At 33.7% G+C, this 20,982-nt stretch overlaps 1 protein-coding gene across 1 annotated transcript; it reads left to right on the plus strand.

Annotated features, from left to right (window-relative positions):
• Positions 1 to 614: 614 nt before the first annotated feature.
• On the plus strand, positions 615 to 18,244 carry LOC132543309 (organic cation transporter protein-like). Its single transcript, XM_060206801.1, has 10 exons — positions 615 to 667; positions 7,995 to 8,511; positions 9,275 to 9,505; positions 12,808 to 13,004; positions 13,408 to 13,641; positions 13,753 to 13,887; positions 14,549 to 14,640; positions 15,805 to 15,919; positions 16,472 to 16,544; positions 16,878 to 18,244. The coding sequence occupies exons 2-10, from the start codon at positions 8,119 to 8,121 to the stop codon at positions 17,142 to 17,144; spliced, it is 1,737 nt and encodes a 578-aa protein (XP_060062784.1). The 5' UTR covers positions 615 to 667; positions 7,995 to 8,118; the 3' UTR covers positions 17,145 to 18,244.
• Positions 18,245 to 20,982: the final 2,738 nt, after the last annotated feature.

Below are 20,982 nucleotides of genomic sequence, written 5' to 3' on the forward strand. Positions count from 1 at the left end.
ACAAGTACCTGTGGCACGTTATACATAATTGTAGCTGCATTCTAGAGCGGTATAACGAATCTAAAATTGACTAAATGAAAAAAAATCTTGATATATCAAGTAATGAACAACCATCTATCTATTAATCTATCTAGTGTCACTGCATCACCTTCTTCAGTGTGGCATTTGCAGAGTAAAGTTGTTCTGGATAAGTACTTATAAACAGTCCACCTTGTGTTAAAAACTAGATCGATTATTCTTCAAATGCCTACTATCAATTTTGATTTTACCGCGAAACACTCTGGATCGTTTCGGCGCTTTTTTATGTTTTAAGTTTTGGAACGAACAGAATCCGGAAATTCAATGCAAGAAAACTCTTCATGCTCGTGGTGTGTCTCGTATTTCAATTGATCGACACCTTTCGTTGTTAATAAATTTTCCAATCTCTTTGAAAATTAAAATAATTGGCTCATTCTATCATTTTTAATCCAAAAATCTAACATATTTTTAGCTTAAAAAAATCATTCGGAATTATTTGGTTATATATGGAGATTAGTAGAAGATCACGTTGAGTTCCGAAGAGTTCGATTGCGACAGTTGATGAAACGAAACAGCGTGTGAATGTTCTTCCAATAAACCAGGAAAATGACAGGGAATTGACCTAAAGGCTAAATGGAAGGATATATAGGTAACATGTTTTTTGTTTTTGTTTATTTTTGTCTCAAATCATTGTTATTCTTAAAAACAATTGTAACTGGAAGGTTATTGAAGTCACCTTGATGTCGGTAACTAAGAGGATACTTTCGCTTTTAATTAAGCATGAGCGATGCGGTTTTCAGAAAATCAAAATTGCAACATGCAATTTTCAGGGTGCTATTTTCACGAGAATTTGGTGTAAGCTTAGGAAAATGGCGTCATATGGAAATATGCAGTGAAGATAATTTTGTATTATCCCTGAAATAAACAATGGATGATTTAATGAATATGAGAAAAAACTACGGATATTATTGTATAAAAATGACGAAATATTGTCAAAATCCATCCCTAAAGGAAGTCAAGAAAATTCATTGAAAAATAGTTACAAATAAAAAAAAATATCTCAAAAAAATAAAAAAAAAATATATAATGTGAAAGACGTATGGCATGTCACTGTAGCAGTCTATAGAATTATTGCAGTAAGTTTAGTTGCATTAGACCTACTGTTTTCTCTCACGTTGGTTACAAAAAGTATACATAATGCATAATTAATGTGTATTCATTAGGATAAATTTGCTTACAAATTACCTGTTTATGTCTTCTGTACATGTTAAAATTAATTATCCTGCTGGGTACATCCCATATGATCATATATGATCATGTATCACTATACTTGCCAACAGATTATGTTTGATGTGCAGGTCTCTGATTGTACAACTAAAGACCGTCAAAGTGATATCAATGTGGACAAAAGTCCTGCATTGGTCACTGTGAATTTACCATGTGAATACCATATAATTAGGATTAAAGGTACAAACATTGTGTACTACTGCTTGTGTTCAAAATATCTTCTCGGCTGATTGCAGCTAAAAGCTGTTAAAGGTATAATTTGGTTAACAAACAACCACATTCAGAGTCATAATCTTCATCTATCAATAATCTCACTGTTGTAACAAAACGATCTTCAACATTTCATAGTACATTGTTTTGCATTACACAATATGGTAAGTGATCTTGCTGCAGCTTCATGAATCTTCCTTAACTTTAGGAAATCTTAACTCACATAGAAAATCATTACATAAGTTAAGGAAAAAAAGTGAAATTTGAATACCTTTCCTTAATTTAATGCAATGCTTTCCTGTGGGCGATTTTCAGTTAAGAAAAAAGTCTTTAAGTTAAGGAAGATTCATGAAATTGGGACAAGAAAAGTAGCTGCCACTTTATGGAAAATTTCACCATCTGCTATCAGTGTTAGTTCAAGACACCAGCCATACAAATTCATGAAGGATATTAAAACTTCAGTGCATCAGCATTTTATTTTCTCATGCAGATCACTCTTTTCTGTATATATATGTGTCACCTATATGTGCACAAAACAATGAATTAATTAGTTTTTTTGAACATTTCATTCAATGCTAGACAAACTCACTATATGGGATGATATACTTCAATTATTTTGATATTAAGGTTTAAAATTGACATCAAGCTTTCATAAAAATTTTATAACCCCAATATATTTGGTAAAATAGCAGAAACCTGAGAAAGAATTTCAAAATGTATTTTTAACAGCATATATCAAATAAATGAATTATAAACACATTATGTAAATTCATCTCTCATAGCAAGTTATATAATACGATGTACATGTATGTCATGAATGGGGTTAAATGTCCTGCATTTTTGTATATATATATTTCAAACATAATCTGCTGGGAATAAATGTTATCCTGCAGGTGAATGGATACAATTAAATGTCACTAGTCTAGTCTAACTAATGATAGGTTTTTCTCAAAAATGTCCATTTACTGGTAGTGATATAACTGCAGAACAGTCTAGTGATGTGCATTAAACGATGACGCAATGCATCAAAGCATTTTAATAGGAAGACTTGATAGTCAAGGAAGTGACAGTAAAGTATAGCTTTATCATTTTATCCATGTATATTGTTAAAAGTACTTCCTGTTAGGGCAACATAAGAGTTTTCAGTATGTATGTGATATAATAGCATACACTGAAGTTAGAACCTTTAATTTTGAGGTTGAAATATATGTTAAAAATACAAAAAAAAATATAAGCATTAATAATTGTAAGTACTTTGAAGGATTGCTCATTCCTGAACATTTACATTAACAGCATATGAAAAAGTAAGAAGTCGTCATACTGACGTTGATGTTTGTTAAATACCAATAGGTCTTTTGATTGTTGGGAGAATACAGTTTTAAGTTACTCTTTACATCCACTAGTGCATAAAGTAGACACAGTCGTATTTATAAATCAAATATTGGAAATGTAACAGTGGTGACCACACAGTTGAGGAAGTATAACATCAGAAAGTGATTAAAGTTCAAGTTTCCTGGCTCTCCTCAGTCCGTGGGTAAAATCAGGATTTAATCCTTTTGTTTTTTGACCTGATACATCATCAGATAGTGTGAGATTAGAAAATATTTGTAAATATCACCAGGTGTTTTAAGGAAATCTACAGCCTTGGCCAAGGTGTGTATATGTTTTCTATAGTATATAGATCTGTTGTAATCCACTGAAGGCTTTGTAACAGTATTATTGACTGAAGTAGCTATATTTAAATGTGGTAGTGGAATGTTGATTAAAAGCTGATTAATACAGGTATGACGACAACTCGGTTCAACAGCCATTTAACTGTAAAATCAATACCGAGGATCCATAGGTGATACTGGGAGGTTTGCTGGTTGCTGTTGTGTATTGTAATAGGAAAATTCTCAGGGGAATGGATTCTGGCAGGAGACAGATCTCCTGTTAGGATATTTAAGGATACTGACTTACAGGTCAGGAAGAGGATACAGGTGAAATGAGACATACAGGTTTGAATATCAGCCACTAGGGACATTTAGTATTCCGAAGTATAATAGAATGTTTTATATATAGGAAACTGCCTAAGAAATTGGGCTCGTTCCTTCAGTGGTATGGGGAACATTTTCTCTGGGATTGTCTATTTCGTGACACAGACTGATATACATATGCATGTAGGTAAGATGGGACTATACTCAGGTGTACCAGACAGGTGAAAATCTCTCAGGACAATTACCATAGGACACAGACTAATGAAAGGGACACAGAAAATATGAATAAAGAAAAATGGTTAAGGAAGAGATGTTTTAGAACAAATTGTTATAAGGCCTATAGATAGTTGTAAAACAGTTTGGATAATCTGGAACATATACAATGTATTGACTAAACCAAATTGGGACAGACAGGCAGGAATATGATACAACTTACAGGTAAAACGGAAACTTATATTTGGAGAATATATTCAAGAATCAAATTCTTCACAAAACATTACATAGGATTACTTTATTGAAATAACCACTCAAGGGACTTCACCCATTCTCATTGGTTTATAATTGGAACCAATTGTATTTCAACTTTCCTATTGTTACTTTAAACAATGAAATCCTATCCTTTGTACGTATATGTAGACAGGTAATTATAAAGGTAAAAGATATTCAGGGAAGTGTCAAAGATTGACAAATCTGGAAATTTTGATAAATACCGTCACTCAAGTGCACAAGAAGTTATAAGGATTCTGGTGAGGTAAATGGTTGTACCGGGACTAACAAATCAGATTGAAGAAGAAGAAACTCACAAACATTCACAGGTATTATTAGATGGACTGACACTGATGTATGTTAGAGTCCGAATTAAAGAGAAGTAAAGGCAGGTATGGACAACTCATGGACTTTTCACTATAGCCTTTAACAATTAGATTTAAATATATTTATATAAGTATTAATGAGATTTTTATGTCAACACTGCAATTAATTAAAGTTTGCAGACAGCAGGTGTAATGTCTGCAGGTATAGTTGGAATGTTTAATATGAAGCTGTAGGATGACAGAGTACTCTGTACAAGATACCATCAAATACAGAGTAATTGATTATCTGTGTAAGTGTAATGGAAGATCAATATACATGATTATTTACACTACTACCAAATAATAGTAATAAGTTATAGATTTATTTTACCGTATGCTAGTTTGTATGTTAAAGAATATTTAAAGCCCCAATATATGTAAAAATTACTATAAAAAAAACAAACTTTATCTTATTTTCCCCGTAATATATGCAACAAAACAAATTCTTTCCTTTAATTTAAGAAAATAAAACTGACTGTTTTCAATTTAAATAAAAATTGAAAAAAATCGGAAAATAAATAATGTGGGACCCACAATAATTCATACATTACCGCTCGTAGCGATAACATTGCGTATGCACATATTGTGTAAACATGGCAGTCACAGTACAGACGTTCACCAGTCGCTTCCTTTTTTTCCAATCATACATCAGGCCAGTTCTGAATTCTTACGTTATAATTGTGCGTCGTATCATTTCTAAACTAAATATTCCTTCTAATAATTTCCCAAAAACTGAATGTTTATCACAGGAATACCTCAAGTCTACGACAAGACTTCGCAAACAATGTTTGTAAACAAAAACTTAACGTAGACATATCTGCATGTGCTTCCTCTATAAGTAGAAACCTCAACTCTCGCGAGATCAGGTCATGAACTTTCCAATGTCGTTCGGCAACAATCGTAATTTCGATGGCGGTGTGTTTAAAATGGAGGTGTGTTTACAAATAGCGAGTTTCAATTGCTCATATATCAATACTTTATGCACAAAGTCATGGTAACTATTGTTTGAATAACTTAATTTTAACTACATCTTAGAGAATATCTCAATAATTATGTGTGATTCTACACTAAAGTTTTGGTGAATGTTACGTATATTGGGGCTTTAACATATGTTTACTATGGAGGAGAAATCCATGTTGTAGAACCATGATCACTTCTGTTGTCTCATCTGATTCCCTTTGATGGTTAAAACACATTTGTATACAATATTGATGAATTGTCAATGCTTTGTCAGTAAGGTATTAAAGAAAACGCCTTTATAGTTAGCTTTACATTATGGCTTTTTCTTTGACATATTCATTGTTATAGCACTATCAATAATAAATCAGAAACTAGTCTTTACATCATGTTATAAAAGATGAGCTCAGTCAAAACAACATTTTCTGTTTCTTTTCTCTGTGACTGCTGTTTGCATGGTGACCAGGTTTTATGCACTAAAGGAAATGCACTTACATCAGAATCATATCATACAGAATCATATTCATTTCATATTGAGTAAATAGGTTATGATACTGGAGTGAATTCAGATTTTAGCTCACCTGGCCTGATGGGACAAGTGAGCTTACACCTTGTTGCGGCATCCTTGGTCGTTCGTTCGTTTGGCATTTGGCGTTAACTTTTTCCTTTTAACAACTTCTTTGAAATAACCAGTGAACCAAATATTTTGATATTTGGCTTGTATGATCCTAGGATAAACCCTGACAAAGTTTGCGAAAAGAAATTACCTCGACCCATATTCAATGTCACAGGAGTCCAGATTTGTTAAAACCTTTAAATGGCTTCTTCTCTTGAACTAAACTGAATAGAGGCATGGTATTTGGCAGGTGTGTTCCTAGTATGAAGCCCAACAAAGTCTATGAAAAGAAATAACCTAAACCTATGTTCAGTGTCACAGGGGTCAAATTTGTTAAAACCTTTAAAATTATTATCATGAATTGAAACAAATTTCATAAAATATGATATGCAATACCTATTCAGAAATAGTTTATGGTATCAATTTAAGGCTCACAACGTTTTTTCGGCAGGATTATGGCCTTTTACTTATTTGTCTGTTTCATTGTTATGGAGTTAAATGTCACAATACAGTACTCAAATTGTTCATTATCATAAAACTAACTTTCTTGTACACATTGATTCATGCAAGATTTCTGACAATCTTCAATAAGTACAAGTGATATTCAGCAGCAACATATTGCTACTAAGTTTGTATACTTCACTTCTAGTCTTCTATTTTCTTAGATTAGCATTAAGACCAGTTTACCTTGTGGTTGTTCTTTTCCATAATGAATTTTATACTCACTTTTTAAGTTTGTCAAATTAATTTCAGAAATGAAATATATACCAGGTGAGCACTGCTTGCTCATTTGGCCTCTTGTTTAAAACAAAGAGTGATGAATGGTGATGTAATTCTCTTAAGATAATCCCATTGGGAGTAATTAAATATAGCAGTTAAGAGTACAGGTCGCCTTACTGACCTTGGGTGGTGGGAATTTCTTTTTAGTCGAGTGGTACTCTTTCTCATGACAGATTTGATGCCATAGGCCACTCCAAGGCTAGAAGCTATAGAATATTTAGATGCTTCCTTAGAGATATTGAATCAGGGTTGTTGTTGTCTTCAGGGTCAAAGACTTTGTGAAGGGGGTAGTAGTGAAGAAGTTGAGAGTACAGGTTGCCTAACTAGCTTCAGCTAGTGGAAATTTCCCTTAAGTGGAGCTGTAGATATTGTCCGGCTAGAGACCAAAGGATGTATAGTTTGAATCCTAATGGTGGCAGGGCATTTTCAATATTCTTTCCTATAACACAAATACCTACATAATAATGCATTTTTTGTGGCATTTTTTCAGAATCTGCAATGAGACATGGGCTTGTTGATAGATAAACATGCTAAAATGGGATGTTTTGAGGTTTGAATTCCTTTAAACGGTCTGTTTGCTTCCTAGAAGTTTAAAATTAATTAATCATATACATTTTTTATACAGCAATCTGCTTATCAGTCTGTATTGACATGAGGTAAACAGATAGCCACTGTGAGTTGGGCTCTTGTAAAGTACTTCATTAAATTCAATTTGCCTAAAATTTAAATCTAGACTATTTTGAAATCTCTAATCTCTGTGTTTGAACATTCCCATTGTGTCGTGCTATTGATATTTTCACATTTCATATTACACTTTCTGTGGTAAACATTTACAGCACCAGTCAGTTTCACACTGATATACTTGGCTGCACTCAGCTTATGCTGTTCTGAACAAACAAAATTGCACATAAAATATACGTGATATTCAGTTACTGCATATTTAATGTAATTGTTTCAATTTTGCTTTTAATAAATAAAAAGGAAACACAATAATTCTTATTCATTATGTTTTCTTAGTAAAGAATTCTATTGAATCCTAAACGGATCTGCCCGAAGACACTCCCACAAAGTTCTACATTAGAAGTGTTGGATCACCATTTATTTATTGATTTGGCATTCATTACAAGATACATTTTAATCGAAACCTGTGTGACAATTTCGTTAAATGATAATATGAGCTGTATTATGTTAGTGTTTGTGTGGTGAAGTTGGTAAACTACTTCATATTTTGTAATTGATTGAGTGATTATTGACATAATTTTGTTTACTAAACATTTAATGATATTCTTATTTTTTTAGTTACCAAGTGAGTAATTCAAGATTATACTGAAGTCATCACTACCAGGGGGAGTAACCATACCACAGTAGGAAAAATACCAACAATTAGCTTTATTCTACAGTAATCAAGCAGATTGTGGACAAGATGTGGATCCAGACGGAGACGTTGATGAAACAGCTTGGAAACCCAGGGCGGTATCAAGTAGTGATATTCTTTCTGCTAGCCTTTAACTACAATTCGATAACCTTCAATCACCTTGTGATGGCTTTCTATGGTTCTACTCCTTCACATTTCTGTATTAATCCAGCTCTTCAGCCTCCCCAATCTCCATCAGAGCAGTCCTCAAACCAACAGTCATGGGTAGCCGACAACAGGTATAGTGTGGCTAATCGGACCATTACTAGTGTGAAGTATGATCAATGTGGCAGTGTTTACTATCTAAAGGGTGGAGCTAACGTGTCTGTTGACTGTACAACAGATGTCACCAGCGAGTGGGTCTACATGAAGAACTCACGGGAGTCTACTATAGTAACAGAGGTCAGTATAACAGTAGTTACTAGAAAGAAATGAAAAATGTGAGACAAGGTACAATTTCAGACAGATAACTCCCCACCACCGTCTAAGTTTGTCTTATAAAAATAGGAAATAATGCAATACTGTACTTGTTGAAAATAAACTTAATTTAAAACAGTCAATGTCATTATCGCCCTAAATCAGAGAGAAGTACTGAACTTACTAATACATGGCATTCAACTGTTTGATATAGACAAAGGCTTATTCAAAATATTTGTGTTGAAATCTTATGTGTAACTTACAAGTTAATCAATTACAATGTACTTTGTATCAGTTGACAGATTCAGACTTTTGCTCTCATCATATAACATACCATATTGATGTAGCCATATAAAGATTAGTGTCAGTGGAGAAGATATTTTTTATATGTATGTATCGGTACATGTATGTTAAGTGTAGTGATTATTTTAACAAAGTTAATTATCTAAGTTTTGTTTACATTACGTTTTTGTTATTTTAACAAATATATAGAAGTCTTCAGATTATTAGATGTTACATTGTTTTACAGTACTCTGATATCAGTAAGTCAGCTGAAGGGAATGACTGTCACATACTCTTATGTAAAGCTTGTTGGTTGAAAGAGTTATCTTTCTGTAAAAGAAATTCATAAGGAGAACAATAGTCCATTTCATGACCTATTTTGGAAAATGCATCCCTATCAAACTTTTGATAAAAATATAGTATAGACATGCATGTTCGTAATTTATAAGACATGTTTTTCTTTCAGTGGGATTTGGTGTGTGACTCGTCTTTCCTGGCAAAGGTGGCCACGACAGTGTATTTCTGTGGTGTGATGGTGGGAGGACTAGTGTTTGGTATTCTAGCAGACAAACTTGGCCGAAAACCTGTGATGTTGATCACCCTGTATGTTCCCATCCTCATCGGTATTGGCATCTCTTTCGCCAACAGTTACCATCTCTTCCTCATCCTTAGGTTCTTCCAGGGTGCATTCATGCAGGTAACAGTTACGCCTCATAAATCACTTTTGTAAGACCATTTTCATCTCTTATTGCTTTGATAAATACAAACTATTTAGTTAAACTAGATCCTACCATTTGAAATAAGGAATAAATATTTCACTTGAATTAACAATTTCATTAGAATTAAGGTAAAAGAAAGGGAAGCAACTCCTGTGTTTGGAAATTATGTGACACAATGAACAATATGATGACATATGGGGCATATCCTTTCCCAACCGCTGGGACTCACTGAAGCCCTCTAAGGATGCTGCTACTTACCTCAGCTGACTTTTAACATTATACCCCAGGAGTGAAATATGGTTATTAAAGTTCCATCCAGATAAGTGTTAGGTCCATCCACAACAAAGGAAATTGAGTATGACATGAATTCATGCGACGGCGGTAGAGGAGTCTCGGAAAATGTTGAAAGCGAGAAGGATGTCGGGGTAACCATAGATAGGCATCTCACTTTTGTAAAGCATATACAAATTCAAGTAAATAAGGCAAATCAGATAGATGGGCTTATGAGAAGTAGCTTTATATATGTAGACAAAAGAGCGTTCTGCTTACTTTTTAAAGCACTGGTTAGGTCTTATGTGGAATTTGCAAGCTCTGCCTGGTCACTTTATAAGAAAAAGGATATGGAAACAGTAGAAAATGTCCAAAGGTGAGCTACAAGGATGTTATCTAACATGAAAGACATGAACTATGAACAGCGTCGAAAATGGCTAAATTACCTACCCAGACGAATGCGTGGAGATATGGCAGAAGTCTTTAAAATTTTGAATGGAATCTATAACCAAAAAGTTAATTTGGATTTGTTGAAATTAAATATGTCCAGCAGCACATGAGGAAATTTGTTGAAACTAGTAAAACAATATTGTACCAAGTGTCAGAAAATACAATTTTTCACACAGAATGGTAGATACATGGTGCAGTCGTCCCAAACATGTAGTCTCAGCTAGAACAACAAACCTATTCAAGAACAGAATTGACAAACTTTGAGAAAACCACCCTCTGTGGTTTCATTTTACGCAAGCTATGGACCAGATATCGGAAGGATAACAATTCATTACCCTATATTTATGGACAATTCCGAGCTGCCTATCGAGGACCAGTAGGTCCTGCAGACGGAAACAACATATTAAGATAACGAGATAAGGTAGACTACTTATCATGGGGATGCCTTGTAACTTCTTTACTACTTCCTTGGTAACATAATATGTCATATCGTCCATTGTGTTAGTCACATGACCTTTACTGTTATTCATTTTCAAAAAGTAACAGTCAAACTAATAAATTGTGCCCTGATGATGGCCTGTCTAGCGGGCTGAAACATGTCGGCAGTTTTAAGTAATTTCATAAGAAGACAGAATATGAATTAAGGAACAGTTTAATTAATACCTATTGTGTATTGCTTCTAATTGGTTTTCCTCAGAGATATATTTTGCAGGTAATATATACAGCTTTGGAAGTTGCTTCAAAGTTTACATTCAATCAATACAAGTTCTCAAACAATGTTATTTACTGATGTTGAGATAAAAGAGAAATAAAACTAGGCAGCATTTATAAGTCATCTATCATTGTTGAAGGTAAAATGATCATTGTTTCATGGAATCATTCGGAAACACTACAAATAAAAAATGGCCACTTATCACCAGTTGTCTCTCTTGTTTAGTTTAGTTTTTTTATTTGGACTTAACAAAGAAATCAAATTTTAGTAGTCATGTCCTAGAATCAGATGAAAACTGTATTGGATATGTTATAGTAATGACTATACACTTAGCAAGTCTACAACAGAGTATCTGTAATGTGAGAGTATCTATAACATACAACTGTGAGAGTATCTATAACAACTGTGAGAGTATCTATAACATACAACTGTGAGAGTATCTATAACATACAACTGTGAGAGTATCTATAACATACAACTGTTAGAGTATCTGTAACATACAACTGTGAGAGTATCTATAATTACTGTGAGAGTATCAATAACATACAACTGTGAGAGTATCTATTACACACAACAGTGAGAGTATCTATAATTACTGTTAGAGTATCTATAACATACAACTGTGAGAGTATCTATTACACACAACAGTGAGAGTATCTATAATTACTGTAAGAGTATCTATAACATACAACTGTGAGAGTATCTATTACACACAACAGTGAGAGTATCTATAATTACTGTGAGAGTATCAATAACATACAACTGTGAGAGTATCTATAACATACAACTGTGAGAGTATCTATAACAGCTGTGAGAGTATCTATAACGTACAACTGTGAGAGTATCTATAACATACAACTGTGAGAGTATCTATAACATACAACTGTGAGAGTATCTATAACATACAACTGTGAGAGTATCTATAACATACAACTGTGAAAATATCTATAACAACTGTGAGAGTATCTATAATAACACACAACTGTGAAAGTATCTATAACATACAACTGTGAGAGTATCTATAACATACAACTGTGAGAGTATCTATAACATACAACTGTGGGAGTATCTATAACATACAACTGTGAGAGTATCTGTAACTACTGTGAGAGTATCTATAACATACAACTGTGAGAGTATTTGTAACATACAACTGTGAGAGTATCTATAACATACAACTGTGAGAGTATCTATAACATACAACTGTGAGAGTATCTATAACATCTGTGAGAGTATCTATAACATACAACTATGAGAGTATCTATAACAACTGTGAGAGTATCTATAACATACAACTGTGAGAATATCTATAACATACAACTGTGAGAGTATCTATAACATACAACTGTGAGAGTATCTATAACATACAACTGTGAGAGTATCTATAACTACTGTGAGAGTATCTATAACATACAACTGTGAGAGTATCTATAACATACAACTGTGAGAGTATCTATAACATACAACTGTGAGAGTATCTATAACAACTGTGAGAGTATCTATAACAACTGTGAGAGTATCTATAACATACAACTGTGAGAGTATCTATAACAACTGTGAGAGTATCTATAACATACAACTGTGAGAGTATCTATAACATACAACTGTGAGAGTATCTATAACATACAACTGTGAGAGTATCTATAACATACAACTGTGAGAGTATCTATAACATACAACTGTGAGAGTATCTATAACATACAACTGTGAGAGTATCTATAACAACTGTGAGAGTATCTATAACATACAACTGTGAGAGTATCTATAACATACAACTGTGAGAGTATCTATAACATACAACTGTAAGAGTATCTATAACCTGCAAGATGTACCATGATATAATTTTAGGGTCTGCAGACATCTACCTTCGTCCTTGCTATGGAGTTGTTCTTGCCCCAGTACAGAGGTGTAGCTGGAGCAGTACTGGAGTTGTGTTGGGGTATTAATGTGGTGACGCTAGCAGGGGTTGCTTACCTGTTTCAGTCCTGGCGGTACATCCAGCTGGCTATAACTCTACCCAGCCTCCTGACTCTTCCCTACTTTTGGTAAGACAACTCGGGTCTCTTTATTTCAGTGTTAGAGAGGGCATACAAGGTAGATAATTGTTGATTACTGTCAGTATCCTGATATTTACAAAGAATCACCCATTTTGGCTTGAATTAGTTAAAGTCATTGTATTTTCAAATCTTTTGTTATCTTCCACAGTTATTGACAGACCATGAAAATAGAATACAATGACTAAGATTTAAGAGGAAATAATCAGGTGTATAGTTATATGGTATATTATTGATTCACCTTGACCTTGTACAGTTGTATCCCACACATTTTTTACTCTTCGCATCCACAAAAAGAACAAAAAATTCCCAACAAAAATTACATGTGATGTTATATTATTGATTCGCCTTGACCTTGTACAGTTGTATCTATGTACCTTGTTTCCCTGAACAGGCTGATTCCTGAATCACCACGTTGGCTGCTGACAAGACACCGATTCAAAGAGGCGGAGAAATGGATAAGTAAGATGACCAAGTACAACAAACTGGAATACCCGTCCCAAATGATGGAGGATATCAAGCTCCATCTGGACAAAAGTGAGGCTACGTCTGCACGTCAGTACACATTCTTGGACTTGGTCGCCACACCCAGAATCAGGACTCGCAGCTTCGTACTGTTTTACCTCTGGTAATCAAGGATTTTACAATGATAGCATTCTGAAATAAACAAATCACGAGTGATGTTTAGTAGAAATTTATTGAGATGATAATTTTGGTTCCATTTGTTTAATGTTTGCAGGTTTGCCGTAGCCGTTGGTTACTATGGGCTTTCCTTCAGTGTGACAAGTCTCCCTGGCAACAAATATTTTAACTTTGCTACTGGTGGATCAGTTGAGTTGGTGGCCTACATCCTGGTGGTGATCATCATTCAATGGTAGGTCAGAGGTCACCCATGTCTGTCATCAGTTATTAGATGTTAGGGCACACATGTCAGTCAATAGCCATCAAATGACAAGTCAGAGATCACTCAATTCTAATCCGCTGTCATTTGCCATCAAATGTTAGGGCAGAGGTCGTACATGTCTGTCACCAACCAAAAAATAAAAGGTCAGAGTTCACTTATGTGTGTTATCAGTGTTTAAATGATTGGTCATAGGTTACTCATGTGTCTCTTCAATCATTGGATGATAAGTCATTAAGCAGCAGGTCAGAGGTCACCTGTATTTCATTACTGAAGTATTAGGTCAGAGGTCATCCATGTCTGTCATCGGTCAATAAATGAAACATCAGAGGTCACTCATATCTATCATCACTCATTAAATATTAAGTCAGAGGACATCCACGTCTGTTCTCACCCATATATTAGGTCAGAGGTCAATCACGTCTGACATCAGTCAATAGATGATAGGTCAGAGGTCAGTCATGTCTAGTGCCAATCATCAAATGATAGCTCAGAGATCACTGATGTCTTTATCAAACATTAATTATTTAGTCAGAAGTTGAAAAACAAAGGAAAATGTATATGTATAATAGATATATGTTTTTTAGATGTGAAAGGAAAATACTTGTAAAATGATCATGATAACATGTTACAGCTTTGGAAGAAGGAGGTCACTGGCGGCTTTCTTCATGGTAGGAGCATTGTCTTGTATAACTGCTGGTATCCTGTCATTCTTCAGTGAGCAAGGTAGGATTTCTTTCCACCCATATTATAATTGGCATCTGACCAGTAGTTGATATATCTCTAAAACAGCTGTCAATGCATTAGCTTACAGCATAACAGATGTTTTTAAGGGAAGTCATTAATGTGCTTCAGGTTTCTTCTTTTAATTTCAGGTTAAGGTATCAACTGGGTTTTTTTTTCAATTTCAATCCATCCTCAAAAAAAAACTTACACAGTATATTCCACAGACATATTTGCATGAACATATATTATGTTAAGTTGAATATTCATTTTTTTTTTTTTTGTATTTTTTTTTATTTTTCAAACCACACATGACAAAACATAACAGTACATAATATGGATTCACTTATAGGCTCACTCAATCCCTCAATCATCATCATCATCATCATCATCATCATCCTGCATTCATCATCATCATCATACACACTTAAAATCATCAAATTCCCTATCATTGCCATGATCATCCTCATCGAAATTATCATCAAAAACCTATCTTATAGCATAATCATCTTCAGAATCATCTGCTTGTAGGCACTGATTTCCTATCAGCCAACAATCACACATTTTCAAACATCATCAACAGGTCAATCATCCACAGATAGGAAGTATATTTAGATATCATCAATTATTCAATATGTTAGCCTAGTATTAATTTCATTATGGCACAATCATCATCAATCAGTTGAACATTTCATCTTTTCACACTCATCAATGCCATAGACATCAGACATCACTGCAACATTCATATAATATTCATTTGAGTTTTGAAATGGTGTATTATTGAAAACCTTCACCAAGCCAGATATATGGCTTGGAGTAAAGCACATTATAAACCTATAAATCTACTTTATAATACCCATTTACTGAATTAGTTTCTGTTGCAATTTTCTCCCTTTACCTATCAATATTTCAGAAATCAAGGGTCTTCTTCAGCTTTTCTTCTTGTGAAGAAGTTTTACACCAAGTCAGATCATTAAATAGATTGTGTTTAAATGTGCCTACTTCTGTATCCTACCAAAAAGAGTATATCATTAGATCGAAAGTCAAAGTTGCAAATAGAGGTTTAAGAAAAATATTCCTTGTGTATACATACATTTGTACTTGAAGCCTTTATGTAGCATTATATCCAATAAAATCATTATAATATCCTTATTTCTTATGCAATAGGAAGCATGATGTCGCAATTCTCCACTGGTTTTGCTGTATTTGGAAAGTTTGGTATGGGCGGTGTGTTCAGTCTGACCTTCCTGTACACCTCCGAGCTGTACCCCACTGTCATAAGGTAGGAGATATCTAGGGTTTGCCCAGATTTTTTCAACCGTTTTTGATGCATATTTAACTGATTTTTGTGATCATTTACAGGGGATAAGTAGAATAATACCTATCTAACATCTCAGTGTTTTACAGTTTGTTATATCTTTTATACAGGTGTAATCACATTTCATATAAAAACTACGAAAGGCTAAAACAGAAAACCTGTGCATTATGACCTTTTGTTATCCGGGTAGTTTGTTAGACTTCACACGATTGGATTAGACAGGTTTCACCACAAAATTACTTCAAGCTTTCAGTAACCACTTGTTTTAATTTTAGTAGTTTGACTAGTCAACCTGTCTTAATAACCACCTATATTTATAAGATACCTGTCAGTAAAGAGTAATTTTCATGTTTCCTTGAGTGTCCTTTGTAGACAGGTTTACCTGAATATTATGTAACTGTAAATTTCTTTTAACATGTTTATCTCATCTAGTATATTTACATGTAAAATGGCTTTAAAAGTTTATAAACACTTCGTGCTGATGACTTCATAGTGACCTTTGACCTTGACTTGTAGAAACATTGGAATGGGGAGCTGTGCATTCTGGGCCCGTTTTGGTGGAGTAGTGGCGCCACTTGTCCTTATGCTGGTAAGATTTCTTATACTCTGAAAATATACCCCGCATTAGATCAAGCTGGAGGGAAAGAGGTTCTATAGATTGATGGGCAAATGACTGGGACAAAAATACTAACGAAAACCTGTATATTGTATTGGTTAGTGGGTATCATATTATCTGATGTAAATAGGTTATCCGATATCTGATATGTCTTTCTTAAATACCAACATTTTTTAGTGTCAATCAATTTTTTAGAATTTTATACCATGGAAAGTCAGCTGTTGATGAAATATTGAGAAATACTGCCAAGTCAGTTTGTCAGTTTTCAAATCTTGTATGACGAGTTACGCTATTTTTATTTTACAGGGGGATGTTACCCACAAGTCTATATCTGTTGTTGTGTTTGGTTCAATCACATTGATTGCCGGATTCATGACCCTTCTTCTCCCAGAAACTCTTGGACAAAAACTTCCTGATACTATCGGGGACACAGAGAGTCTTCGTAATTACAGACATGACCAGGAGGAGGATGTTGCATTGAAACAGGCGCTGGCGCCCCAGGGTGACGAAGTCATTAACATGACTGACAAGTTGAGAACCGATGTGTCTGTACATGACACTACCAAACATTGAGCTTGTTATTGGTTTGCTTCTTACTGAATTATGCTTTGTTTTTACACTGGAATGTTGATCTGAGAAATTTGCTTTTAAAAGTTTTATTTTGTAGTTGTTATACTTTACAAGTGTGAAATGAAGAAATGTTTCTTTGCAAGGTAGATTCAATCACTCTCTGTTCAACTTGATTTGAAATTTGAAAGAGATAAATGCTTTATTGATATTGAAAAGAGTGACTGATTATTAAAAAGTTATAACTAGTAGTGCATTACCTTTAGATTACTAATGTCACTGATCATTTTTATGATGTGCAAGATTTTTAGTTCTAGCTCTCAGTTATGATGTCTTATGGTGTTTCAAAAAGTTGATTTCAGTGGTAATTTTTGAAAATAATTAACAAATTACCCCCATTGAAACTTCAGACCACTTCAGGATATTGTTTTGTTGATATCTTCTCAGCATCAGATTGATGAATCAACTTTATTGAATATCATTCCTGAATGGATTTTAGTATTTTATTTAAATGTATAGCCAGGAAGAGATCAAATTGATTTCAAACTGAAAATATATAGATTTAAAATTCAGCAAAATAATTACATGACAAACATATGCATTATATTTTTTTAAACTATAGTTAAGTATATTTGTCCCAGTTTGTAGTTCCTGTGCTAGTATTGTTTTATTTTTAATTGTAAATATGTATCATCATTATATATATATATACTTTTCTGCGCTGTTCTGGGGAAGTGTGTACTGCTGTTATAGATGCGTAACAGTATTAGGATAAGTAACCGTTTATATCTAACCATACAAAAATCCTGCAACCATTTTACGGTTAACACGATAATGAAGCCTATTTAGATGATTTATTGTGGTCTGGTATGATGTTCGGTTGTCACTTTGCTGTTCGATCATAACAGTAGTACCTTCTTCTTTTTAAAAAAACAAAGCTTTAAAAAACCAAAATATAAAGAAGTAGCCAGTTTTTGTGTGGTGCAGACCTAATGATAAATAATGTGCTTTACGGGGCTGCTAATGAGCATCAGTAGATTATAGGAGGTTTTGTTACTGGTCTGATTCTTGTCAATCATTAGTGACTAGACAGACTGGTTAATGGAACGGTCATCTATATATATTTTTGATGTTTTTGCTTAAAATCTCATGATGGCTGTTTGCCTTTTCCTGTTTCAGATATAATGCCTTTTGCATACTGAACTTTTGGCTTGATTTTGAAATTAGTGATTTTTTTTTCTATTAAAAATAATATATTTGTAATTTCTCTAAATGGCATTCTAAAATTTACTAAAATATCCTGAGAAAACAACCATATGTTATCAAAATATTGATGCTTTTGTGGTTAGCCATGTAAACACACAGAAAAAATGAAGAAAAAGAAATAGTAAGGTTATCTTGTAATCAAAAGAATAGGTGTGATGGTTCAAGCTTATTGTGTTCAGGCACTATGAGTACACAGTTATTGACCTTTCTTCAGACACAGCTGTAAGATCTTTCAAAGAAATCAAAGCACAGCACATATATATATTTACACTGAAAAAATAAAATTCAAAGACATACTTTTACAAGTGTTTTATAATACTTAAGAATCATGAAAGTCTTGGATAATTTTTGCATTTAACTGTCAGATTCCCATTCAAGGCAAAATTAAATGTTGTGATGTGTTTCTTGAATCTCTTATAAAAAGCAATCTATGTAAGATCCTATTCATAACCAACTTTTTCAAAATTTATTGGCAAAAATTCCCGAAAACAAGTTTTTTATCGGACTGATCTGATTTGCTTTCCTTTGATGACAACACAATGCACTGATGTTAATATAATATTATATTAGAGGAAACAAATATTGTAAGATATGATTCAGTTTATGTAAAAGTCTAACTACCTATACACTTATATGTCATTTTGCAGACTATCTTATATAATCCAATTATTTGACTGCATTCTGACGAATATTTTGAAAGTCGACCCACTGACAAATAAATGTATTAAACCATGACTTTGACAACACTGCATGCTACTCTGAACACATATAACTACCCTGGACACATTAAGCCCTGAATAATGTCCAAAACATACAAAAAAAACCGAGCTTAAAACACCACATCCAGGAATTCTACGGATTTTGATCACTTGATGAACAGTACAGAGGTGATAAGTGATCACAGTCCCAGGACTGTTTTAGGATACAAACACCTGTTCTGTTGATTACAATTTGAATCTTACAGATTAAATGCATTTTAACATCACATGCAATAATTTTAAAAAGAAAATAATAAAAAAAAAAAAACTCAGATCTGTCAGTTTGCAGATGTGGTTTTAATTACTGGCAGTTATTTCTATTTATTTTAAATTAGAAAACAAACTGTCATTAATCTATTGTTATATTATAATTCATCCTCACTGTCCAATCAAAATGGTATGTGTGATGAATTGTTTATGTAACCTCTGACCTCTAATATGATTGGCTGCTTGACAGTGTGGTACATTTTGGAGTGTGCCCATAAGATGAATTCATGTACTAACTGTATATTAGTATTATTACAACACAAAGTAAAAACTGACACTTTAGATATCTTTTGTGTCGGCTAAGTAAATAAACAGTTATTTTACAAGAGTTTAAATTTGACATCCAGCTTGTCCTAAACTTCTCAAGTACTACCACACTGATAGGCTGCTGTCTCACAGAAATGTCATGTTACATTATTTCTTGTGTCACTGTGTAACACAAACTCTGGCTACATCAACTACTACCAGAACAGTGTAGTGCTGTTAACTGTATTAAGTCAATATTATATACATGTAGCTTGTCCTACTCTTCATCTTGCAAACATGTTTTTCTATTTATTATCATTATTGTCTGTTTAGAAGATTGTATGTGTTTGATGTTCCTAGCCATGAAATAGATATTTTTATAATCTGTTTAGAAGATTGTGTGTGTTTAATATTCCTAGCCATCAAATACATATTTTTCTTAATGTGTTGCCTGTAGAGCTCGCGGACACTTAGGGATCACTTTGTCCATCGTCATGCGTCGTCGATGGTGTCCGTACGAAAGTTTTCCGGACATTTTTCGGTAATGCTTTTGAGTTATCAAAATGAAATTTGGCATATGGCTTTTCGTTGCAAGGGTACAGATTAAGTTCGATTCCCGGCTGTCTGTGAACCTTTTTGGCAGAGTTATGCCCCTTTCAACTTAGAAAATTTCCTGGGAATATTGTTTTCCGGACTGTTTTGGCTTATGCTTTGAGTTATTGAAATGAAATTTGGTATATGGCTTCTTCTTGCAAGGGTACAGATTAACTTTGATTTCCGGCTGTCTGTGACCTTTCTTGGCTGAGTTATGCCCCTTTGAACTTAGAAAATTCTCTGGGAATATTGTTTTCTTGACTTTCTTTGGTTATGCTTTGAGTTAGAGAAATGACATTTGCTATATGCTGTCTGTAACCCTTCTTGGCAGTGATATGTCCCTTTGAACTTGGTAAATTTCTCAGGAATATTACTTTGTGCAGTTTTCCCTTTATGCTTTAAGTTATAGAAATGAAATTTGGTATTATAACTTTATGGTTGATCGTTGCACATCCAGTTTTATTTCTGGGTGACCGTGACACTTTATGCAGACAATACATACAGTTCCGAGGAACTCTTGTCTGTTTAGAAGTTTGTATGTGTTTAATGTTTCCAGCCATGAAATACATATTTTTTATTATCTGTTTAGAAGATTGTATGTGTTTAATACTCCTAGCCATGAAATAGATATTTTACACAAATTTTGGCTTCTTCTAAACAACAATTCTCAAACATTTTGTCCCAATAGATTGATGGCTTTTTGAGAGTGTAAG

Source organism: Ylistrum balloti, unplaced genomic scaffold, assembly GCF_031769215.1.
Source record: "Ylistrum balloti isolate Yb309-2 unplaced genomic scaffold, AGI_CSIRO_Ybal_v1 Utg369580, whole genome shotgun sequence".
Lineage (NCBI taxonomy): Eukaryota > Metazoa > Mollusca > Bivalvia > Pectinida > Pectinidae > Ylistrum > Ylistrum balloti.